The sequence below is a fragment of the Leuresthes tenuis genome, unplaced genomic scaffold (genome assembly GCF_036924035.1).
Source record: "Leuresthes tenuis unplaced genomic scaffold, fLeuTen1.0.hap1 SCAF_20, whole genome shotgun sequence".
Taxonomy (NCBI): domain Eukaryota; kingdom Metazoa; phylum Chordata; class Actinopteri; order Atheriniformes; family Atherinopsidae; genus Leuresthes; species Leuresthes tenuis.
Window position 1 is genome coordinate 21,979,186 of NW_027325374.1, and position 27,188 is coordinate 22,006,373.

A 27,188-nucleotide genomic window follows, 5' to 3' on the forward strand; every position below is an offset into this window, starting at 1 on the left:
AATGTATAAGAAAGCCCTTCGCAAAGCTAGAACTGCTTTTTATTCAACATTGATAGAAGAAAATAAGAATAATCCCAGGTTTCTTTTCAGCACTGTAGCCAGGCTGACAAAGAGTCCAAGCTCTGTTGAGCTATGTATTCCTTTAACTCTCAGCAGTGATGATTTCATGAGATTCTTTATCATTAAAATTGTTTCTATCAGAGAGAAGATTGATGGAATCCTTCCTACTATTATCACTGATGTATCATCAAGTGCAGCAGCTTTAGAAGTATCTTTAGAACCTGATTTGTATTTAGACAGCTTCTGTCCAGTTGATCTCTCTGAGCTAACAAACATCAATAGTCTCGTCTAAACCATCAACTTGTATTTTAGACCCAATCCCTACCAGACTGTTCAAGGAGGTTTTCCCCTTAATTGACTCTTCCATATTGGAGTTGATCAATCTGTCTTTGTTGACAGGATATGTACCTTGGACTTTTAAGGTTGCTGTAATTAAACTTTTACTTAAAAAAACTACTCTTGATTGAAAAGTGTTGGCTAATTATCGACCTATATCCAATCTCCCTTTTTTCTCTAACGTTCTTGAAAAAATAGTTGCAAGCTCAAGTTTGTGATCATTTACATAGAAATAATCTGTTTGAAGAGTTTCAGTCAGGATTCAGAGTGCATCATAGCACAGAAACAGCACTGGTGAAAGTTACCAATGATCTCCTCTTGGCCTCTGATAGCGGACTTGTGTCTGTGCTTGTCCTGTTGGATCTCAGTGCTGCATTTGATACGATCGATCACAGCATTCTGTTAGGGACTTGAACATGTTATTGGGATTAAAGGAACTGTATTAGGCTAGTTTAAGTCATATTTATCTCATAGATTCCAGGTTGTTCTTGTAAATGAAGAATCTTCCTCACACACTAGAGTAAGTCATGGAGTTCCTCAGGGTTCTGTGCTTGGACCGATTATTTTTACTTTATGCCTCCATTAGGTAACATTATTAGACAGCATGGCATAAATTTCCATTGCTATGCTGATGATACTCAGCTGTACTTATCTATGAAACCAGATGAAACCAATAGGTTGGTCAGACTACAAGACATAAAGACAAGTTAAAGACATAAAGACCTGTATGACTCAGTACTGCCTGCTTCTAAATTCAGACAAAACTGAAGTTGTTCTCTTAGGACCTGAGCGCTTCAGGGAAAAATTGTCTAGTGATGCAGAGAAACTAGTCCATGCATTTGTTACTTCAAGATTGGACTACTGTAATTCCTTATTATTGGGCTGGCCCACATATTCTCTGAAAAGCCCCCAGCTGATCCAAAATGCTGCAGCCAGAGTTCTGATGAGAACTAACAGGAGAGATCATGTTTCTCCAGTTTTAGCTTCTTTTTATTGGCTCCCTGTTAAATTCAAGATAGAATTTAAGATTCTCCTCCTCACATATAAAACGCTTAATGACCGAGCTCCATCATATCTTAAAGATCTCATTGTAAGATATTTTCCTATCAGAGCACTTCGCTCCCAAACTGCAGGTTTACTTGTTGTTCCCAGAATTTCTAAAAGTAGAATGGGAGGCAGTGTCTTCAGTTATCAAGCCCCTCTCTTGTGGAATAAGCTGCCAGTAAATGTCCGGGAAGCAGACACCCTTTCCACTTTTAAAATTAGGCTTAAAACTTTCCTTTTTGATAAAGCTTATAGTTAGGGATGGCTCAGGTGATCCTGAAACATCCCATAGTTAAGCTGCTATAGGCCTAGACTGCTGGGGGACCTCATCTGTCTCACCTTTCCTCACTTTGCTCTCTTTTCCCCCTGTTTAATTTCTCAAATGATATTATGTATATGTGACATTATTGTGGTTATTAACTTGTGTTTCCCTGTTCCAATAGGTGTCCTTTGAATGGTGTTATGGTGTTTTTTCACCCTCTTTTTTGTCTTCTCAAACCCCAGCTGGTCGAGGCGGATGGCCACCCTTCCTGAGTCTGGTTCTGCCAGAGGTTTCTTCCTGTTAAAAGGGAGTCGTTCCTTTCCACAGTCGCCACAGGCACGCTCAGGACGGGAGATTGGACTGAAGACAAGTTTCGGTGCAATCTGTTGGTTTCCTTAGCTTGGATATTGTTTTTGAATTGGCTCTGTACGAGTGAATTGGATTATTTTGAAATTAATTAATTGGATTTCATTGGATTAGGATTACAATGAATTGAATTCCAATTGGCTTGAATTGGACTATATTATTTAAGTGCCTTGAGATGACATTTTTTTGTAATTTGGCGCTATATAAATAAAACGGATTAATTGAATTGAATCGAAATGTTTGTTCGGTAGAATTTTTTTATTCTCTTTTTGTATACTTCAATTTTTAACATTTAAGCAAGCAAACACGCGCTATTTGGTCACTGTATTATATGACTTTATCATATGTATGTACATTTACTCATGGTACTAATACATTAATATCCTATTTTATTCATGTACTGGTACCTTTAACTAAGTCAAGTATCCATAATACAAGTATAATAAAGACAGAATAAAGACAGTGTGTGAGAGGTAAAGCCTGAATGAATTCCAACACTGTCTCATTTCAGAACATGTTATAGTTATGATTGCCCACAGCACAAAACATAGCAGTTTTACACAGTAAATACTCAAAATACGCAAATACTACATTTTATGAGATCAAAAAAGTGACATGCCTCACTTTTTCATGAAAGTGTCACAAAAAGTGTTCCTGCAAAAATATTAAGGAATATATTAATAATAATAAATACAAGTTAAAGACTGACATCCCATCGCATGTATAATACCAATGTACAAAACAACAGCCAAATGTTACCATCACACGATTCCTGCACCTTTACAGTGACACGGTGACATTTTGTTATGAGACTGGGTTCTAAATTCTATAAATAATAAACAGAAATCCTGCTTCTCAGGCCTGCTGCATCTCTCCTTCCTGCTTCTCTGCCTCCTGCACCTCTGTTGCGCAGTTCATAATTGAGATTCAGATGGATATGCCCTGGATGCTGGCTCGAACAGCACCACTCCACATACAGCTATCTGAGGAACTGGAGACACGTGAAGAATCCCTAAGCTTCCAGGCCCATGTGTCTCAGAGGAAATTACACCAAGCTAGAGCAGGCCTCAGTCAGATGATGCCACGTTTTAATGCATGGGGCTAGCTCCCATTTTGTACAGCAACATCAAACTGAAAGATTCAGCCAAAGCAAACTCTTGTCTCATCAATTTGAGCCATATTTTGCATATCTGAATATTTACATTATTGTAATGCATTCCCTAGTTTTTGTAGCTGACATCAGTTTTTGTTTACAGACTTATCAGGCCACTGACTCTTCCTTGTACAGTAGCAAACATTTGCAAATGACAGGAATGTTCATGTGAGCCTGTCACACCCACATGCTGAAGTACTGCAGATCAAATTGTCATGTCTAAAATAGAGGATGAAAAGTGCATACATATATATTAACATATGTATATATATATATATATATATATATATATATATATATATATATATATATATATATATATATATATATATAGCGAGAGAGAGAGAGAGAGAGAGAGATATGTATAATTCTATTTTTGAAGGAGGGCAATATCAGTAAGAGACATGGGAGACATAACATAGTGAGCTTCTAAAGCTACTGCTGTATTTGGGACCCTGGTCGCAGCCCTGATACAACCATTGTAGCAAATCCTTGTCAATAGAAATCCACATATGTGTTGACAGTAGCTGAAAACTTTAGAATCTGGACATGTGAAATTCCAGTGTCCTGTTGGAAATTAGCTATGCTCTGAAGGAAGACTGATGCACACCATGCTGTATCTGGGACTGAAAATGTCCGATCACTGATACAACGCTGTCAGGAACAAATTGGCGGTTCTACGCTCGTCAGAGTATTGTTGCAGTGATCAGAGGTTTTCAGTCTGAGATAAAGCAGAAAACATTCCAGGTCATGGCGTCATTCCAACAGTGAAAGAGGCTTTTACATCACTGGATTTTGTGATTTTTCATCCAGTTTGAGGGCTGGATAAACCTATAAAAAACATCAATCCATTTTCCATACCCGTTTTAATCTGTCGGTCAGATCGCGGTGGGGCTGGAGCCTATCCCAGCAGTCATCTGGGCGGGGTACACCCTGGACAGGTCGCCAGTCCATCACAGGGCCACACAGAGACAAATGATCACACACACTCCTAGGGGACAATTTTAGAGTCACCAATTAACCTAACAATCCAAAACAGTGTTTTTGGACGGTGGGAGGAAGCCAGAGTACCCAGAGAGAACCCATGCATACACGTGAAGAACATGCAAACTCCAAACAGAAAGGCCCCAGCCGGGTATTGAACTTGGAACCCTCTCTGTGAGGCAATGGTGCTAACCACAACACCGCTGTTTAGCCTATAAAAAACACTGAAAGTGAAACAACCATTGGCACATACAAAGAGGATACCATTGAACTATCTTCCTAAATTGCTGTTAGTTCTTTGCAAGCTACCTAAACTACTTTGAACCAAAAAAGCATGGCAGAATTCTTGCTAAATGTGCTTTGTAGCCATCATTAATAAGATTTCCCCAGCACATTCCAAAGATTCGTGGCAGCTTTATGGCTGTCCCTCTACAGATCACTCATCACTGATGACACCAGATGTTTACGCTTCTGTCCATGACACAGCATTGTACAACTTTTACAGATTGCTCTACTTTAACACCTCACACTGAATTATTTTATCTCTGAACTGTCAGCACTAACTATGGGGTGTCCTGTAAAAATTTTCCATCTCTTTTACCATTTAGAAAAATAGTAAAAAACACCCAATGTCACCTGTGTGATAAAGAAGATCAGTGGACTAAACAAGAAGATGAAAACGGTTCATCTGCATAGTGACAAAGCTCCAGGTCAAATCATGAAAATCTGATTGGAACTGGAACAACCTAGACTTTAATTTAATTAAAGACTTTTAAAAAATACTGAAGGATTTGAAAAGTAAAGCTGTATTGCCTTGTATACTTCTTTTGTAATTTATATTACAAAAACTACTGATCTGTCATAATTAAAGAAGACATTCAGGTCTCAATAAATTGTCTGTGGCAAGCTTTCGTCAAAACACCACAGAGATTAAGAACACACCAATTTTAACGGTGACCTGTTTCAAGGTGTACTCACTCCTCTCCACCCTTCTGTTCTTTTTCTTAAGTAAAACGTATATATACATACAGCTTGTTAAAATGTATTTGTGTAAATACAAATGTACCTGTATGTATTTTGATGAGATAATGCATTTTGAATGGATTTAGCACCATGCTGGTATGTGTAGTGCAGGAAGGAGGCAACTATGTCAACTGGTATATGTCAAGAAATTGAGACTGCGAAATATGAGTATGCATATAACATTTCAAGTTATTTTGTGTGTTTTGATCATTTACTAATTAGTAAAAAAAAAAAAAATAATGGATTCATGTGTATAGCCAGAGTCCCCAGACATATCTTTTCTGGAATTCATTAGGTTGTTTCTTTTTTTATTGTTTGCCTCAATTCCTGAGCAGTTTGACTGTTGCCAAGTGTGTTGCCATCATGCTAGTCTATCTTATTTATTTTCTTTTTTTTTGTCAAGACCGGCTACACACAATAGGAAAGGACTAGTATTTAATGTTGGGCTGTCAGAAATTCTAATTTTCACTTTTTTATTATTCACAATAACGATAATCATTAATATCGATATTTCATGACACCCATAACTTCAGCAAATACATTTTTTGTATCATGATATACAGATTGCAAAACAAATCTCATGAATATCCACAGAAGCACATGTTGATTCTTCAGCTATCATTGTAGGGAAAAAAAACCAGCAGTGGCCGTTGGTGTGGTGGTTAGCACTGTCACCTCACACAGCAAGAGGGTTCCAGGTTCAATTCCCAGCTGGGGCCTTTCTGTGTGGAGTTTGCATGTTTCCCATGTATGCATGGGTTCTCTCCGGGTACTCCGGCTTCCTCCCACTGTCCAAAAGCTTGCATTTTAGTTGAGCGTGTGTGGTCATTTGTCTCTGTGGTCCTGTGATGAACTGGCAACCTGTCCAGGGTGTACTCTGCCTCTTGCCCAATGATGGCTGGGATAGGCTCTAGCCCCCCTGCGACCCTACAGTTGGATTAAGCGAGTATAGAAAATGGATGGATGGATGGAACCAGTGCTGGCCAGGTGACAGGCTCATACAAAGAGACATACAGTGTTGTGTTATCAAATACCTGCTATCACACTCAGGATATTAAAGCCATGTACAGAAAGAGTTTCAGCAACTGCCTGCTTCTTTGGACTGATAACAAGTTGGTTGGCTGGGAAAATATGAGAAAGTGGTTACTCCCTCCTGTGTGAAAGTACAGCTGCTATGCAAGAGCCTGCTACTCAACCTCCACCTGTAATTTGGCACATTCAGGGCTACCAGTAGCACGCAAAAGCCTACACACATGCTTGCCTGCTTGTGAAGTTTCCTCATGTAACTCATGTGGACTGCAGGAAAATGTTTTTCAGGAACAGGAGAACAAGAAACATCACAAGAGCATTTGTAGAAAAGCAGTTGGCACCTCACCCCACAGCCCCACAGCCCCAAATGGGAGGAATAGCACTGATTTCTTAGCACTTATGAATGCACTGTGCATTCAGGTTGGAAGATAAAGCAGGAAAAGAGGACAATGTCCTTTTAGTCTTGTTTCATAAGCATTATTCATAAATGTGCTAGAAACACTTCATGAGAGAGAGGACTGAAAAAAAATTATCCCCTTTCAACCTCCCAGGCTCCAAAGTGATTAAATTCATTAAAATCTCTTCAAGTAATTGCAGCTCATCTATGGCAGAGTAAATATTCAATTAATAATGCCTTTTTAATAACTATGATTCCTGCAATCCAATGCACATAGCCTTGCATGTCTCACTGTCGTTAATTAAAATTTCTCTTTGGAGGTCAATTAAATTTACTTTAACTGTTCATTAGCCATAATTCAGAGCAGCACAAAAATCTATTAAAAAAGGGGTTCATCTTCTCTGAGCGCTGTTCATCCATGTGTTATGTATTGTAAGATGAGGGGAAGGGGTTTGGCAGGCTTAATCTTTCCCTCTGCCTCTCTTCATGGCAGAAAGTGGGCTTAAGCTCTCTCCATGTCGAGGTGGTGAACTGAGCCACAGCGGAAGCTCTTTACCGGTCTCCATTGCGTGTTTGGCCAAGGCTGACTGGCTGCCAAACAGCCAGAGACAGAGCACAGATGAATCAGCACTGACAAGGTGAAGCCGGATTCGTGTTCAGCGGCTGACAGCTCAGGTGCTCAGAGAGATGGAGACACAACAGATTACATTTAGGCCACCACAGACTGAGTGGGGAGAGGGATGAATGGGGAGAGGAAAGAGTAGTGAGTCCAAAATGGCTTTGGAAACTTCTTTTACAGATAAATGAGGAAGTAGAACTCAGTTCACCAAAATGTGAAGCTCATCAAAAGCAACAAATAAGTATTTTACATAATGTGTGTAGAAATTATGGATCAGTTGAGAGTGTCCCTTCATAAAGATAGAAATAGAATAGAAATGGAAACAGAAACAGAAATAGAAAAATACTTTATTCAACTCCCAGTGGGGGAAATTCAAATTTGTCAAGTAGCTCAAAAAAAAATATTTAAAAATGATAAATATTTACAATGATTGTATATTAGACAATGATAATAATAATTATTATTATAATAACATTAATATTAATCATAATATATATATTATATTATATTATATTATATTATATTATATTATATTATATTATATTATATTATATTATATTATAACCTGTCAAGAACTGATCATGCTACCATCGATTGGCTGTATTAGTTGGCTGTATTAGCGTTACACTTTGTCGCATACAGGAAAATGTGGTTACGCCCACAGACGGGGTTCACGCATATCTGCGTTGGGAACTGTAGTTGTGTATGTGTCATCGTCGAACCGGTTAAACAATGCCACCGAGGTCAAAAGTGTGGCTCCATTTCACAGCAACACGACTTATTTAATTAATTATTTGACCGTGCACAAAATCAATTTAAGAGCAGAAAGTTGCTCCGTATTTGACTGCAAGAAGGTCGGACCACAACCATCCTCCTCTCAGCATTCAAGTCAGACTGTGGACACTACAGAGCCCGAGCAGCATAATTCAGAATCTCCACCACTTGACTCGGCTTTATCTAAGAGTATCGAGGACGGCGCAGTGTGTGGCATTTTAACTGGTAAATTAACGTTCAGCGAAATCCAGCAGCAATCTTAATGTTACTGCAACTTAATACGTGCAGAAAGCAGACATGTTGATTTTTCTGAAGAAAAACTGCTAAGTGAAAAGTATCCTCAGTATGTAGGATAGTATTAGACACCAACCTGTCACCTGTTTGCAATTGTTTTGCACTGGAAATGATTTGTTATTGATTTTTCTGTAAGAAAACTGCTTGGATTGGAGAAATAGATAGACAACTTTATTAATCCCTTTGGGAGGTTCCCTCTGGGAAATTGAAATACTGAGCTGAAAAATAAAACTGAAGAAATGTTATGTGTAATGTAATTTCCTTTTTGTTAGAATTGATATTATAAAATTGGTATCGAAAAAAGTATCGTTCAGGAACTGGTATCGAAGTGAAACTATTGGTATTGGTACCGGTATCGAACAATTTTGATTGATACCCAGCCCTACCCCCAGGTATTTGCAGGTCTGAACCGTCTCTATCTCCCCTCCATCAATGCAGACTGACTGGTATGGAGTTCTAGATCTCCTGAAGTCCAACACCAGCTCTTTGGTCGTGGTAGTGTTCAGGAGCAAACTGTTCTTTTTGGTCCAGCCATAGAAGGACTCCACAAGGTCCCTGTACTCCTTCTCCTGTCTACCGCACACACATGCCACAACAGCCGTATCATCAGGATACTTCTGTATGTGGCAGGACTCTGAGTTGTACCTTAAGTCCGATGTGTACAGGGTGAAAAGAAAAAGAGCCAAAACAGTACCCTACGGAGCCCCAATACTCCAGTCCAATGTTCCAAAAACACATCTCCCCATCCTGACATACTGTGGTCTGGCAGTCAGATAGTCTATAATCCACAGTGTCAGGGAGGGGGCCACACCCATACCTAGAAGCTTGTCTTTCAGTATGAGAAGCCGTATGGTGTGGAAGGCACTGGAAAAGTCAAAGACATGATTCTATAATTCTCACATATGAACCAGGCACATCCAGATAAGCATATGCCCGATGCAGCATGTACAGAATCGCATCTTCCACTCCTATGTGTTTCTGGTAAGCAAACTGGAGTGTGTCAAGATCCTCAGCAACCTACAATCTCATGTGGCGAACAAGGAGTCTCTCCAAGGTCTCCATGATATGAGATGTCAAAGCCACTGGTCTGTAGTCATTCAGCTCCACCGGAGACAAGAAGTTTTCCACAGCACTGGGAGTTTTTCCATCTGAAGGCTCATATTGAAGAGCCTATGAAGAGGGACTGCTAGTTGACCAGCACAATAATGACACAGCAGAGTAATGTTGCTATCAATTATAGAGATGGGGGTAGGGGTGCAGCTGGACAGAGGAGGGCTAGTGGTGGGAGATGCTGCAGAGGTGGAGGTGCAGCTGAACTGAGGAGGCCAGGCTGTGGGAGCAGCCACAGATATGAAGGGGCAGCTTGCTCAGGAGGCCTGGTGCTAGAAGCTGCCACAGAGGTGGATGTGCAGCTGGGCTCAGGATCCCTGTTGGTGAGAGTTGCTGCAGAGGTGGCGGTGCAGTCAGGCGGAGGAGGAGGCTTGGCGATGCAAGTTGCCATTGAGATGAAAGTACAGCTGGGCAGTGGCAGCAGTTAGAGGAAGCAGCTGTGGGGGTGGAGGGAGCAGCAGTAGAGGTGGAAAAAGCCACACTATCAAACCTGTTGTAATATTGGTGAAAGGTGTTGGCTCTGTCCACATCACCTTCCACAGACTGAGTTTTTCAGTCTGTATCCAGTGATGGTCGTCATGCCCCTCCACACCACCTTGGTGTTATTGTTCTCCAGCTGTCTCTCTACCTTTTTCTTGTAGGTCGACATAGTGTCTTTTTAAGTTCCTGTTGTACACTCCTCCGCCTTTCTCATCCCCATTCTTGAACGCCCTCTTTTTCTGGTTCAGGTCTTTGATGTCACTGGTGATCCATGGTTTATTATTTGGATAACACCTTACAGTCCTCACTGGAATCACAGTGTCCCTACAGAAGTTAATGTAGTAAGTGATGGTGCTGACCCTCCTGTCCATGTCAATGTCCATTTCCTCTTCCTCCAGCAGTACAGCCCAGTCTGTGACATCAAAGCAGTCTGTCAATGCATCACTCGCCTCTGGTGACCACTTCCTGAAAGATCTGGTAGTAACAGGAAGTCTTTATACACAAGGTCTGTATGTGGCTTGTAGATAGACCATGCTGTGATCAGATATACCCAGTGGTGGAAGAGACACTGCCCTGTAAGCCTCCTTCACATTAGCATAGAACAGATCTAATGTCCTTTCTCCACGTGTTCGACAGTCCACATACTGTACAAAGCCAGTCAGGCAGGAGGATAGAGAGACGTGGTTGAAATCCCCTGTGATTACAATGAGTGCCTCAGGATGCTGGGTCTGTATCCTAGCAACAGCGTCATGGATGACATCACACGCCGTTGTCGGTGCTGCCCTCGGTGGAATGTAAACAATGATGACGACTGCATATGGGAACCAACTGACAGCAGTTCAGTGTCTGGACAACATATCCTCTCCTTAACGGTCACATTGCGGGGGTTAACCCATTTCTGATTAAAAAAACTGGATAATACCCCTGCCTTACCGCTTACCACTCGTACTCTGGTCACGATCCGCTCATATGGCAGCTTTTTTAGCTCGGTCGTGATTGGATCTTTAATTCCGTATCTAATCCTTGACGGTGCCAACAGTTCTTCTCTTGTGTACACTGTTCTAGTACTAGTAGCAGTGCACATTGTCAAAAAAACTGAGTAAATAAATAAAACAAAATGTAAATAAAAAGCAGATCACTAAAAATCACTAAAAAAGTTTAGATAAAAACTAAAAATGACATATAATTATAAAAACGACTTAGTCTATAACAAAATTGAGAGCTACACAGACTTACTGGCGATAAGGCCAGCACATACCAACCGTTTCACCTAATAAGCGATTTTAAGCAAGTAGCTTGTTATGAGCCACAGTAATATTTTATAAGCGACCTCCAACAGTCATTTGAATTATTTCTCAAAGTGAAACATTTGATTTGAAACAACTCTGGTCACATTGACCAGTGAATAGCAGACATTTACTTTCACACTACACAAACAACTGTGTTCATTAGAAATGCTATATGACTGGCATCATATTACTTTGTACTTTTTATTGGTGGAATGACGTTCAATGACATTGTAAAATTGTAAATACACATACACTGAATATCAGTTACATGTTCACTGATTATGAACACTTTGAGACTGACCTTTGGTTAAAATTTACCATTTGTCTACGCAGTCTGTAATAACTCATAGCTACGTGTCACTGGTTGTGCTCTTTTTCCTTTTGCCGATGCATGGTTGATGTAATGGCAAATGATGTATCATTAATTGTGGACAAGACAAATGTGTCACAGAGATAAAAATTACCTGCAATCATTTGCCAGATAATATACAGTCTGGAATTAAACATATTCAGCAGAGTCAGTGGCTTTATTTATTAAACTGGACTGCTATGTTGCTTCACACTTAATCAACCCTGTTGTGTTTATATGTACCGTTTGGTCCAGGTGGGCAGAAATACCACTCTAAGTGGGGCATCCAGCAAATGCATCAGCTGATAGGTCATTTAAATGTTTTTTAGACTTCTGAAAATCATGAAGACCCAATGTGACAGCTTCTTCTAGTGGTATATATATATATATATCACAACAGCAAAGCAGTAAGTAAACACGGAGTTGTGAAGGGGAAGGTCAAGCAGAAAAACAAGCCAAAAGGACAATTTCTTGTAAACATAGACTTATCTCATATATATATATATCATGAAACAGACTCCGCTGTTCCAAGTTGTTTCTTAAGGTGACAAATATCGGTGCTCTCATGGACTGTATTCAGAGGGACAAACAATCCAAATAGCCACTAAGCCTAAAACTGCTGTAACCCTAACAATCTACCAACTGAAATTTTCTCTTAAACCCAAAGAAGTTGTTTCAGTATCGTAATATTCTCATATCATATAAAAGGTTAGTCTCCCATAACCACACTTGTCTAAACATCAGCCTTTAGGCAAAGTTACAGACAGAATTCCTATGGCTTCTGCTAACGCCTACAAGACTCTGTGGTCACTGCCCTTTACTTACTTACTATTACTGAGAATCTTCAGCTTTGAAACATTTGTACTTTTTGACAAAAAAATAAATAAAAATGAGCAGCACAAAAAACAATTATCAATTATAAACCAAAACCCAGACACATCACACCGTTTCTGTCATAGTTCTTTGGAGTGAACACTAAACGCTCTCAGGAGCCCAAGATCTTGCTCACTGACAATGAAAACGCATAGGTTGTGCTTAAACAAAATCACCAAATACTGTTGTTTCCTTCAACGAGGACAGCTTCAAGGTGGCGTATCTCTAGAATGCTGACACTGAGATATAATCATAAGTATAACAGTTCTGTCTCGATCTCTCCCTGCTCCCTTGTCATTCTCTAGGATTTATCCTGATAATAAAACTGTGCCATTGTGAGCGATGTCCTCTCTCTGAACACACTGCAGGGTTGCTGCTCTCAACGTGGAGTCCTTGAAGGAACAAAAGGAGGAATTGTTCAATTTAATTTTCAATTCAAGAAGACGTCATGCAGGTGAAACGCTGTATGAGCTGACTACTCTGATCACAGGTTTCCTGACTGATTTTATTGTTCTCTCTGGGAGCAGATGGATCTCCAAATGAATTTTAAAAGTCTAACCTCCCCCATAAAAGACAGAAGGAATAAATCCAGATCAAAAAGAAGCCCAAAGACTTTACATAGGTCTTTTTTGGGATCTGTAAAATGAAGAAAGCTACAGCAGCAGTGTGCCACGGGTGGTTATCTGCAATGCGTCCTATACACTCTTTTTTTGCCCAAGGCTAACCCTGCACTCACTGCTGGAAAATAAACATAAACCACTCATAACATTAATATCAGCATGCAAGTGTGCACTTTTGAAGGCAGCCCATCTGTAAAGGCTCCCCAATTAGCTGCTGTCATATGGCATATGATGGAACAGTTTTCTGGTCCTTGGTGCACCACTGTAAAGGAGGAAATAATAAACAATATGCTCCACTAATCCACTGTTAGGCTGCTGAATTTCATCTCCAAAGGCCTCAGGATAAAGTCCAAGCTTTTCTTAAACCAGAACAGAAGCCTTGTGCATCCTTAAATAGGTGAATTGTGTTGTATTTTATCTTCAGGATAAAGTGTGTCTGTCAGACAAAATGGCTCACATTCTCTGCCAACACAAACAGCAGTCAAGAGCATCGATCAGGGACACACACTTTATCAAACTACAATAGGTCTGAAGCAGCAACAAACACAATAGTACTAAATGAGTGTAGTAAACCATCTTGGGGGAGCAAAAAGCACACAAAAAGTAGAATCACCACAGACAGGTAGCAGAGATAGTGTGTACACATTTGTATTGGTGCATGTTTACCTTGCGTCCGCCTGTGTTCAGCTTTATGGGCGTTAGGAAGGGGTCAAAGATCATGTGGCTGGTCTCGATGTTGACTGGCGACTGCCTCTTCCCAACCGAGCACAAGTTCCAGGCTGAGTTCACCAGACCCCAGAACGACGGCACTGCAACACAAAGGACACAGGAAGTGATTAGAAGAATGAGCATCTGCACCAGCAAGATAGGAGCTTGTTCCACCCAGAGGTCACACAGTGTTGACCAGAGTTATATATTTATATTCACACCTGGCAGTCTCACAGTGGCAGAAATGTAATTAACACTGTTTAATTGACATTTGGGTTTGATGGCTTATAGCAATGGTACATGTTATTTGCTGTTTAATTAAAAACTTAAACTTAGTTAAAAAATGTACATGATTTGTTTTGTTTTTTTACTTAATTTTATCATGATCAAATTACTGCTCTGTATTATGGCTACTATAACATGGATACACCAGTATACATGTCACAGTCTGCTCTATAAGTTTATGTTATGTCACAGTTTGTTTAATCATGTTATGTTCTAGCCATGTTTTTTCCCCTGCCACCTCGGTTCACTCAAGTCACCTGGCTCATTGTTCACAGCTGCACCTCATTCACTGATCACTCCCTTCACAGTATTTAGCTTCCTGGTTTACTTTCAGTCACTGCAGAATCCTTACCTCACTATCCCTTCATGCTTCCACGACAAAAGATAAGTTTGATTGCCTGCCTCATAGCCTGTTTAAGATAGCCATAGTCATAGTGTTTTTTCATAGCCTTGTTTGTTAGTGTCTTTTTTTCATGTTAAGTATTTTTGATAATCCGGCTCTGCCGCACCTTTTGGTTCCTGCTCCCCGTTTTGGAAATAAACCTTTTGATTTTTTTGGAAAAGAACTGCATCTGGGTCCTACCTATCCGAACCGTGACAATACAGCAATAACTGAAAGGGAAAAATCTAGGACTAGACTAGGATAAAAAATATTTGAATAATGAAGCAAAGTCAACCTGTTCTTAGTTGTTCGGTGCTGTTATATCAAGTGTGGTGACAATGATTATGAAAACAGAGGACAGAAAACAGATTATCCCTACAAAAAGGGAGTGGAATACATCTTTACACAATTTGCCAAGGGCTGCACGGTAGTCTGATGGTGAGCAATGTCAACTCACAGCAAGAAGGTTCCTGGTTCCAATGTCAGGTATTGTCTTTCAGTGTGGAGTTTGCGTGTTCTCCCTGTGCGTGCATGGGTTCTCTGTGGGTACTCCGGGTTCCTCCCACAGTCCAAAAAACATGCTTTTTAGTTGAATTGGTGATTCTAAATTGACTGTACGCGTTAGTATACATGTTTGTTTTTTTACCAGAGTTGGATGATGGACTATAGCAACTAATTTCCTAATCATTAGCCATAAAACATTGTGTTCCATATAGGTTCATACAGTGTTATCTAATTTCCATGGCATTAAACAGTGCTGTTTGTCAAAACCACTGGCATTTTAGAGACATACATGGTGTAATTTGGCATTAGTGCCTTGACTCACCTGCTGAGATAAGATCCTAAGAGCAAATTCTCCCATCATTCTTAAATGTTTACCTACTAAGTCACCAGACTTGAATAAAGGGACCAAAGTTTGGAAGCAGTTTTTAACTTCCTTGTCTTCTGTTTTACACTTCTGTGTATCAGAATCCTCATTATTAAATTAATTTTGACAAAGTGACAATCATTTGATTTGATACAACTGCTTAAATCTTGTTATCGCTTTTTTTTTTAATCACATTTTAAAAAACAAACAACAAACTCTGTGACAGTACAATTTATTACCATTCAAAATTTTGTTCTAACCTCCCATGCACTCATCCTACATCTTGAAAATACAGCAGTAAGGATGAGGATGGGTGTCACAAAGCTTAGTGGGAAAAACTAAACCACAGTGACTTTAGCAATTTGGTCAAAACCTGAATATAGGTAAGAGAAGTAGAATCAGCCTATAATCAGCTCATATACAGCGAGTGTAAGAGCGAAAGAACAGGATGGCTCAGTGATAGAATGTCAGCACTGTAGGAGTGAGATGCATCTCAGTTAGTCATTCACTTATGTAAAAATTGGTCACCGGGACAGAGAATTCAATTCCTTCTCAGAGAAAGAAGCTAAGCCTTATCAATGTCAACTCTAACAAGAAGCAAGCTTTTAGCTGTCTGCTGTGGCCTAGAGCTGCATTTCCCATTTAGGAACTGAGTATTACACAGAGATGACTCACAGCAATTGTGCTATGCATAATCCACCAAGATTTTCAACAAAAGTAGAGATAATTTGAAAATATGCTAATTCATGATGAACCAGAGGGAAGCATGGCATGGCGTGAATTCAAGCTAAAGGGAAGGTAACAAGTTCTTTCAGACTTGGAGCTAGTGTTTTGCTGTGCTTATAGACATGCTCTGTACAGAAAACCACTACATCGCATTTCAGATAAAAACATGGAGTAAGGTGCAAGTGCGTTTATCATGAACATGCAGCTAGTGTAGGTGCAGATTTCATGGAGTTTCCCAACAACAGATGAATGTCAGCAATTCAGCAAACAACCAGACAACATGTCATAAGACAGTAAATAATGTGGGTTGTTGGCTGAAATGAAAAACCACAAGAATATCTCAACTGCATTTTTCAGCATCAGTCAGTTTTAATAATTCAAACTGATTCAAACTTGAATTAAACGTAATTTCATTCTATAACAACTCTGATTTTATTTAGTTTTACTCATACTTTCTTCCAATTTGGATAACTACTTCCAAATATATATCCAAATATTATTGGGAGATGTTTGTCTTATTAAACCACATGGGAAGCCAAGCCAAGTATCCCAATGATGATCACTGCGTCATAATATTAAAGATAAATAATAAATTCCATGTCATTGTTGGAACAATCTTTGCATGGTATTTTGAGTTGTGATATTTTAATCTCAGGTTGTGATATTTGTAACACAGATCTTCTACAGTCCATTTGAACCTGAGGTGACAAGCTGGGCTCAGCAGCACAGTAAGTAAGCTGCTCATTAGTAAAGACCCTCCAATACTTGCTAAAGGTTGGCCTGAAGCATATTCATTATTTATCAAAACTCAAGCAGAGATTCTTCACAGTTAAGCTGCTTTCACACTTACTAATTAGATGCAAATAAATTGTTTTCAAGATTAATTTATGTTTTCTTAATAATATACCTGCTGTTGCATAGCAACATTTTTTAAAATTTGTCATGATTGTGCTTGGCTGTGGTGTTTTGGTTGTGTTCTGAGTTTCAGGTGGGGCCAAGCAGGTATCCAGGAAGCCTGGGGCGGAGGGTCTCACTGTTTCGAATGGCTTAATGTATTTGGCTTATGAGTAAATCGTCTCCCACATTGGGTGTGTTCTTATGATTGGCTGAAACAAGGAAGATATCTGATTGGTTGCAGATCATTCCGTGTTGAAAAAAAGCAATTGTGGGTTGACGCAAGTCAGGGGAGTCTCAAAAGTCACACGCAAATGCAGCGAAGTCCACAGACCAGAAGCCATTTGTAAATGAAGTTATAGTTGTGTGTGCATCAGAAATACGTTTGTGAATCTTATCCTGCGTATTTGTAAATTGTCCTGTGCATTTGTGATAATTGAGACTTATTTAGCTCCCTACAGACATTCCTAAAAATAGTCAATAGGATTTAGGAGCAAAGCCGATGAATATACCATTGATATTAGCGGTTATGAATATGCCACTATTGAGCTGTTACGTTAGTGCATCATCGCCATGTCACAAGCAACCTCAGCATTCTTGACAGTAATGTGCAAACTCTATCTATTTATTGGAGGCAAATAAAGCAAAACAGAATGGAAAAACCTTGAAGATGGTTTTAGTCATCATTTGTTAAAGGCAGTAATAAAATATAGAGTGACATTCATCGGGAAGTGTGGTTGAGAGGGGAGAGATAGGCCTCGTCTGATGCAGAATCCTTCATGAAAATGACAGGAAATCCATGCACAGAATGGGAATTGAAGTGTGAGTGAATCGATCCATTAAACCCGGGCACTCTGTCGTAAATGTACACATAATTATTAGCTGTTGATAGATTCCTGAATGCAACTATGGCTGCTAGGAACATCACTCACTGCTGTAAGAGGCACCAGAAGCTCCTTCAATAACATACACAGACCCTCCTATAGCACTGTAACCCATATATTTAATTTAGAGCAGCTTGCAGATGTTAGAGCCACTTCCATTTCTTATTGGCAACCAATAAAAGTGGACAGGGAAATATGGTGTGGCCTTTTGCAGATGTTGCATGGTGTAGATGCCTAATGGGGTTGTGAATAGGGCAACTGAGGGTGAGCTGCTTCTTGTTCATGCACGTTCTTCATCCCGCTTCTTTTTTTAATAATTGGGATTCCTTAAATTGAAACACAGTTTTGGCACATTGAAAATATTGCACCGCATTCACGGCTGGTGAGTGTGTCACACTCAAACTAGCGCCTTACAGCTTGTACTGACTGAGACTCCATTCCACCTATATGCATTGGAGAATCCCTTAGTCTATTGACGGTTAATGGATTTTAAACACACTTTAACAAAGTTCTTCTGATGAATGCCTCTTTAATCTTTTGGGGTTTTGGAACTTGTGGGCTCATTCTTTAACCGCAAATGTGTACGTTTCTTTTAAGTAGTAACAATTTGTAGTTTAATGGGCTGAAACACACTAACACTGGTGCAACCCTGTGAAGCTGCAGCAGACAATTACATTAAAGTGTAATAAAGCTTAAGAAATTATCTGCTTAACATAACCTACAAACAACAATGTAACTGACACCAAAGCAGAACTTATTCTCTCTATGATGAAATACACAAGTAGGGAATAACATCAACAGTATATTTGTGCCATCAGTACTACAACTACATGCTGATTATTCTCTCCACAAGTACCTACTAATATATTTGCCTGTTTTTTTCTTTAACACAAATGCATATATCAGAACCATGTTTTATTATCCTTGTTTTCAATATCTAAATCTACAGTATGTTGATCACTGAGTTAAACAGCTCTTCCGCAATTGCTGTAAAAATTAATGTACCTTGTCTCGATCAATTAGTGTTACAAGAAATTATTAAAGTAAAATTGAACTTTTCAGGAATTCTTAAAAAGATTTTAAACGGAAAGTTTTAATATGTGACATTTCAACCTGATCTCACAACAGAACTTATAATACTTACATTGATTCATAACACAAAGCATAGCAGTTTTGTCAGAAGGCTCCAAAACTGTATATCACTTCTGAAGCTCTAAAATAACTGCATGAATATTTCTGATCCGAACATGCCTACATTTTGCATTACTTAAAACTGTCAAAAAAGAACATTTTAAAAACTATAATTTTTTTCAAAAATACTCATAAGGAGGTAAGAAGCAGTGAAAGGTGGCATAACGCCACACAATGTCACATCAGGGAACGCCGTTCAAGGCTCATCTCAATCAACGTTGCCCAAGATAAATGATAAATAAAAAAACAGTTTGACAGAAATTAGATAGTATTTTTGCAGTATTCTTGAGAATAGTTATTCTCAAAGAGTCAATGGCCAAAAACGTAAATTGAATAAATCAACATGGTGTGCTGTGTAGCCTCAAAAAATGGACAAGTGGAGGAGAAAAGTAGAAGTGTTAGGCCTAAAAAACTATCTACAGCAGATGAACAGTATCTGAAAGTGATGTCCTTCAGAAATAGCAAAAACAAATCCAGCAAAGACCTGACACAGGACCGAAAGCTACATCTGGACCTTCAGTTGATCCATCTACTGTTCACTGAAGCCTCATCAGAAATGGTCTGTGGGAGGGTGGCTGTCAAGAAGCCATTCTTAAGGAAGGGAAACAGGGATAAAAGGTTGAGGTACCAAATGACACAAGAACTGGACTGAAAATCAGTGGCAACAGGATGCAAGGATGAATCATCCCCGAGCCTGGACCTCAAAATAAGTGAGGCAGTGTGGGATCATCTTGACAGAGAACGGAACAAAAGGCAGCCAACATGATTGTCCTTCAAGAAGCCTAGAGAACTACTCCTGAAGACTATAGAAAAGACAAGAAGCTTGTCTAAGAGGGTTCAGGCTGTGCTGAATATTAAAGGTGCTCATACCAAATACTGACTTTTGAGCTTGTTTGACTTGTAAAAACTCTGCTTTTGCCTTGTACAAACATTACATATTTAAAGAAAAAAAATGCAATTATTTTCTCATTACAGAAGAACTCTGGTACCAAAATACATTATCATGTACACATGCAGAAACCTAAGTGAGACTAAATTTGTGTTAAAACAACAACAAAGTGTCTCTAAGCTAATACTGTACTGTACTGAAATGAATGTCCACCTAATATTTCCAAATGACTGTTCAATAAGATAAACACGTACCCGTATATGCATTAACACACACAAAAAACCTGTAGAAAGTAGAGTTAGATGGTGCAAAGCTGCAGTATGTATTTCATTAAACACATCCAGACATAGAGAAAACCTTAATGAAATGTCTTTATTCTGACAACTGGATATGGATGAAAAGTTAGAGTAATGGGAGTAATGGGTAATGGGACTTTGGGAGACGGCAGGGAATAGGAAAAGTACACGCAAAAACATACACTCACACACCCATTCTCTCCTGTTCCCGACTTCTCTGGAAGACCCAGATGCATCAATTTCTTGGACACATATCAAAAAAGTTTAAAAGTACCTTCCTTTTGTAACTGCTGATGCAAAGCTGGGTTCCATATTTAGCCGCAGTGGGAGAGAGACAGAGTGCAGAAGGAGACCTAACTGCTCTGGGATAAATACTTACTTAAGCAGGTATTGAAACCCAACATCTTAATGATAACAAATGTCTAAGAGCAGCATTAAAGGAGTTGTCACATTCTGCTAGCTCTCAATTTGAAACACTGCTGTGGCGCTATGGGTTCCATCTTGTTGGAAGTAATGAAGAGTTGGAAAAGAAATAAAAGGAGAAGCCATTCTAAGATGGTGGAATCATGGATTCTCCCACTAAACTGAAAAGGTAGTCAAAGTTATCTCTTTACTGACAGACCTAACGCTGATTCAGACTGGATTGGCTAAAAAAGGTTCACAGATACAACCAACAACATGTTCTCAGTTTGATGTATAAGGGCCTTCAAGGCAACTAGATTTGAGATATCTCCACTGTCAACAAAATATTTAGTTAATAATAGTTGAAAAACTGTCTGATTACAATCAGACACATGCAAGGATTCATATTAGTTTTGTTTCTAGCATTGGTTTCATCTTGTGAGTCATGATGGCAAAGTACAGTCTTGGATACATCTGCTCTTGCAAGAACTATGCCATTTGAGTACTTTTTAAGGTCTGTTTGTCTTTCTGTTGGTGAACAGATTTCATTAAACACAATAGCATCAACCATGCAAGATTCAATCACTGAAATTCACAGCTGTGTGGTGGCGATAGAGCTAATGGTAAAGTCTAAATATGACTTTGCCTCCTTTTTACCTAAAATAAATATATTAATTGCAGTACAAAATGTAATACTTACTTGACACTTTATTAGAAAACAAATTAACCACAATAGTTGTGTCCAAACGTTTGACTACTGCTATATGAGATTTATAGTGCAAATTAATGTAAATATACATCTTTTTTTCCCCACTCTAAGCTGCCGTGATGCTCTGTTGTATAGTATGAAACAAACACTCACAGACAAAACACAATTTTAAAGTAGTTTTTTAGAAACTATAGTAACTATGTCATGTTAATTTCATGATAATGGCTGAATTCTTTAGAGAAGTCTACAGGTAGAAGCGGGGCCTCTGTAGAATAGAATAGAGTAGAAAAATACTTTATTCATCCCCCAGTGGGGGAAAATTTAAAAATTCAAAAGTCTGTAGTTACTGCATTTACTGAAGTGTGAGCAAAACCAGTACTGTCATGTAAATAGTCAGAGGTGTTTCACACTAAGATGGTGCAAGGGATCAGCACCTTGGACAGCTCTTGCTGACTTGCTCTGAAAATCTGAATTGATTTTCTGTGCGGTGCATTATGTCCACTGGTGGAAGGGGGACTCAGACTCATTCTTCACTTGAAGTACCAGAAGAAAAAGTTCTAGATATAAATTATTGTACAATGTTATCTGTTAATTTATTTGTTTTTTTAAGCATTAAAATGGTAAATGGACTTGTACAGCGCTTTTCTAGTCTTTTCTAGTCTAACTGACCACTCAAAGCGCTCACACAGCACTCACACAGCACGTCTTAACTACGTGCTTTTTCTAATCATTCATACACATTCATACCCCAGTGATACACTGGGAGGCAACGTGTCTTGCCCAAGGACGTGATGTGAAGTCGGGGAAGCCAGAGTCGAACCACCGACCTTCCAGCGGCCTTCCTCTCAAAGGAGAGTGGAGTAGTGTAAATGGCTATGAGTGGCTATGAGTGGCTATCTTACCTTTAGAAGACAGCAGTCAGAAGTTTCTCTGTTTAAAAAATCTGAAGCTATGCCAATACGAAAGCTAAAGCTAAAAGCCACTCAGAGGAGGGCCACCAAAAAAAAAATTTTCACCATCTAAAACAAAACAAACCTAAAACCTATCATATGAATAATTGCTATTATTTGATACCTTTGATTTCTAGACAAATCATTGCTTGACATAATTTCTCATCTTTTTAATTTCCCTTGTAATAGTCAGTTCAGTTTAATAGTATGCATTTTAGATGGTGAGAAATTCATTCTTCTGTTGGCCCACTTCTGAATAACTTTTAGCTTTAGCTCGTCCAGCAGGAAAGCGTTTGACTCTATAAACCACTTTGAATGCTTTCCACTACGACATTGACTACTCATCAGTACCAATAATAATATATATATACCTATTACAACACAGGACCTGCTGCATTTACTGTAGTAGAGTGCCTGTGTAGAAATTCCCTCCGTTAGCTCTCCTATAGCCGCAAGTAGCCACATAACAGCACCTATGCGCTAACAGAGCTATAGTACATGTTCGTTCATTCATTCAGCTTAAAGTATTGGTGAAATAAAGACAGATAATGCTTTATTTAGAGGCTGCACCGTCTAAGCTCCGTTCACTCCATTATATGGATCGCGAGTTATCTAAATATCTTCTGAAGAACGCCGACTTTCGCCAAACTGTTCTCAGTGAGTAGATAAACATATTTCATGCCAGAAATAAGGTATAGGTTTAAAATACCGGAGTTTCCCTTTAATGTCATTACTGTAATTATCAAACTAATTAAATTTGACTTAGTTTCAAAAGGGAGACCAAGAGCCACCACAGGTAGTGCTGTGTTTCTCTAGAAAAAGCAATGACAGTAGACTGGCCATTTTATGCACCTTAAGAAAAGTTGTCAGTGTGAATGCATTTATGTATTTCTATAGAAAATGATAAAATTTTTTTACTACTCTTTGAAAGCTTTAATATATGAAGTCGTTGAAGAAAAATGATTGTTTCCTCTAACAAGCATCTAAAGACAAAAAAATTAAAAATACTTATGTGAATGTTTGGAGCTGCAGGTAATGTGTTAGGGTGTCTTTGTAGAGATTTATCACCTGTTAAACAGCAACGTTTTTTAGCAGTGCTCATCAATGAGCCTTATTATCAGCTAGCATTAGCACTAATGGACCTAATGCTAAAACTGCTGACATTTAACAGAACGAACAGTAAATCACTAGGCTACCATTACTGGAAGGATGCTATGGAAATTGACCTGCCAGCAAGAGACGTTGCTGCCACAGTATACTGCATACAACTGAGATCCTGGGAAGTCAAAAGAAAAGGAAACAAGGTGAGGGCTCCATGACATACTTCACTAGTGCTAATGTCAAGAGAAAAAAAGTCGGCTGGAGCAGCTAATGAACTAGCACAAAAACATGCAACTTGTTTTTTTAGCCATTTAGGCAGAGTGGCAAAACTCTGTATTTTCCATCTTATCAATGACTTGCTAAAGATGACTCCACTTTACCAGTGCAATTTTGCTTAATCTGCTTTCAAGTTAGTAAATTATCAATGCATCAATTAGAAGTATAATGCACATTTTCCATGCCTTTGCTCTCAATTTCCTAGCACTGTTTGACCACTCATAAAAAAGTCACAACAAGATGACTTTGTACAAATTTGAATTTGTTACAGCTAAATGCATCTAAAAATTAAACGTACCACTCTTGAACTTGTGTCTTATGGTCAGAGTGTAGTGTCAGCACGTGAAGGTACACATGAGTGTGTGAGTAAGGATGCTTGGGCACTCTCAGTGACAATAGGTCTTGTTTGCGCTTGTCCTGTGATGCTGGGCTAATCCTGCTGGCCCAGCACAGTGTGAGGGCCTCATTAGCAGTGCCCAGTCAACAGAACAATAAACATGCCAGTCAAGCTAACTCCTCTTGTCAAGTTGTTAATGGTGTGGGATATACAAGCTGGCGGCTAGGAGAGGTTTTTACTCCTGGGGGCGGAGTAACAAATGCCAAATCCCTCGAGGTTGGCCGAGTTGGAGGTGAGGGAGTGGCAATGGTAGAGTAAGTAGAGTACTACTTCAGAGAGTGAAGAGAAATGGAAAAATTTTCTTCAGGCAGAGTTGTTTTGTGAGCAGGAATAACGTAAGGTATGAGTGCTGGATGGGAAGAGTAGTCTGGAAGTGCTGGGGAGTGTCATCAGATTTGTGATCGATACCTCTTGGCCAGACAAGAGTGCCAAAATATCTCAGAGATATGTTAGAGCTGAAACCAAGCCCTTTAGCCGGGGCTTTTCAAAAGCCTTCATGTTTTCACATTGTACAAGGAATTTTTCTTTGGTTTTACAGTAATAAGGTAAACTTTTTTTCTGTGAAGGCTGAGCAATTGTGTTAACATGTTTATTGTGTGTTAGCCCTTTCTGCCTCTCAATCAAGGTAAAGAGACAGGGCATATCTGTTGAAAGATTGAAAAAAGTAAAACATTCTTCTGGCCAGCTACCCTGGGAACAATTCAAATACTACTTATCAAAGTCGTAATAGAAATCAAACCTCAGAACTCCATAAAACCATTTCTTCCTTTATTGAGGGATGTGAACAACAGACAAAGAAACACCCTGATCTATATTTCTAGCAGCTATAAAGCCTTCCTAATCCTCATTCAGGTCTATCAGATTAGACAGATCTTCTTCATTGTACCCTCAGATAATGCTGCTACAGTTTCTCAGGATTGTTTAAAATGCAGACACACAAAGTAAGATACTACAACCCAGGAAAGCCCCTATCTTGAAGGATATACGTCATCAGTGATGACATACATCAGGATGTCAGTTTAAAGTCAATAAAATCACTCCCTGACAAAAAGTCTGAATGAATGGAGAAGTCAGCTCTCTCTCCTGAGCCAATAAACAACCATCAAGGTGGAAAAGCAGAGATATCAAAGGAGACTGTAGTGAGAATCAACAAGAGCAAATATATAAGGAAAGTGAACACTAACTTTGATGCCCCAGCAGAGTGTAGTAAACTCAAGAGTGGAATTAATATGAAACTTAACCTTTGGGAGGCCCCATCAAAATTCCTGTGTGGTATTGCTGGTACAAAGACACAGATGGGGGATTTCCGCATCAGGAAGAGACCAGCACCATCCTCTATTTACCACAACTTTTGTCCTTTGGAGATGAGTTGGGGGATTCTCTCCCACCAGACCTGTCCCATAACTTATCTGGAGGACATTGAAATAACAGCTAGCAAAAGGCTTCCCTGAACAAACAAAGGAACCCCTTTATATGAGAGTCGTGGGAGAATCCAAACCAAATGTTTCTACTTATCTGAACATGTAAATCAAAGGTGACACATTTTATTATTTATTATTTTTAGGTGCATTTTATCGAGCTAAACAAGAAACAGACTTCTCACACCTCTATTTTCTTCATATTCACTATCAGTTGGATTTTTGGAACTGTGTTAAACATGATTCATACCTTTGTACAGGTTCTTTAGGGTTTCCATTGACATCTTAAGCTCCATTTCGATACCTTTCTTAAGGTTGTACATGGTATGATAAGGAAGAAATAGTTATTCAGGAAAATTGTTAAACGCAGAATGATAACATTGTTTGGGTTTTACTCATATGTTGAAACTTTACACATATCTATCTGAATTTTAGATTATTTTAGATCAGAGTGTATTGTTCATTTAATTTCATTCTTTCATTATTTTTATTTCATACATTTATTTATCTGTATATCTTATAAAGGTGTGGTGTTTTCAGAACCCTCTGAAAAAATGTGTGTTAAGACAAAATAATCGAGAAATCGAGTTTTCTTTTTTTATCAAACTCTTAACACTAGAATTAAAACTTCTACTTTACATGCCCAGAAAAAACGCCATAATGTTTTCAGGCATGTTGTTGTCTGAAAGTTGAGCCTAAGCCTGCATCATGTCCCACCTCCATGAATCAAACTCAGAAAACCACCAGAACTAAATTAGAAAGTCAAGGAACAGAAAGAAGAAAGCAGAATTAAGTAATAGAACGATATAAGTTATTTGTTTGTTTATTTATTTATTTTTTTTCTTTCTTTTTTCTTCCTGTTATTGTGTTATTGTTTTTCACCAAACAAATAACCAACTCCTACACTCATCTACAATTGCACTATTTGGTGAAGTCTCAATATCAAACCTCCATCTCCTCAGCAATGAGAAGCCTGCTGGTGGAGAAGAGAGACCTACCACAACTTGCCAGGCACCTTGAAAGTCCATTGAAAGTCATCCACAACCAGCTGACTACCGAGAAAGGCCCAGAGACAACAAACCGAGAGAAACCCAATTAGATACCTCTGGCCATGGACTTGGTGTGTTCACAGCTGACTAACTGGGCTAAGTGCCAACCAAAGTAAGGTCTACCATCTTCTTCTCCTTTTTAGACGGTATGGTGGTGTCGAGAGAATTCACTGTTAAAAATGATAAATGACTCCAAAGTTCTTAGCCTTTAACTGTAAGTAGTGACTTAAATTAACACAATTATACCCAATCCCATTACATTTCTCTATTCTCTTGCCCCTTTTCCAAACCATAAGGTGTTCCCTATACCGTCATACATAATGCACGCTTGTCGTTAAGGTTCATGTTTTTGGTTACATCTTTCAATAAATGGTTAATATATATTTAACAAGTTGTTGTTAAATGCTTCTTTATGTAATTATTGGGGTTATTTTATTCAATAGTGAGAACACTACATATAATATTTTCTGATACCCCCATGTCAGGCGTTTGCTACAAGAGTCACCAGTAAAGTTCATCACACTCTATGAGCTTGACTTCCCAAAAAAAAGAACACCTGTGACACATTGCTATTATTATCCTCCTTCACTCTGACCCTTAACACCTGAGTCCTCCAAGGATGTGTTGTCAAGCAACCCTCTACTTATCACTCTGTACCAATAACTGCACACCGTGACATGAAGTGGTGTTGTGAATAACAC

General features: G+C 39.0%; 1 protein-coding gene across 1 annotated transcript in view; it reads right to left on the reverse strand.

Moving 5' to 3' along the window:
• The window catches only part of ca10a (carbonic anhydrase Xa), a 352,613-nt gene that overhangs the window by 169,761 nt on the left and 155,664 nt on the right, over positions 1-27,188 (reverse strand). The window contains exon 3 of the mRNA XM_072373770.1: positions 13,729-13,871. Within this exon, the coding sequence (XP_072229871.1) occupies positions 13,729-13,871 (143 nt within the window). The remainder of the gene's footprint in view (positions 1-13,728; positions 13,872-27,188) is intronic.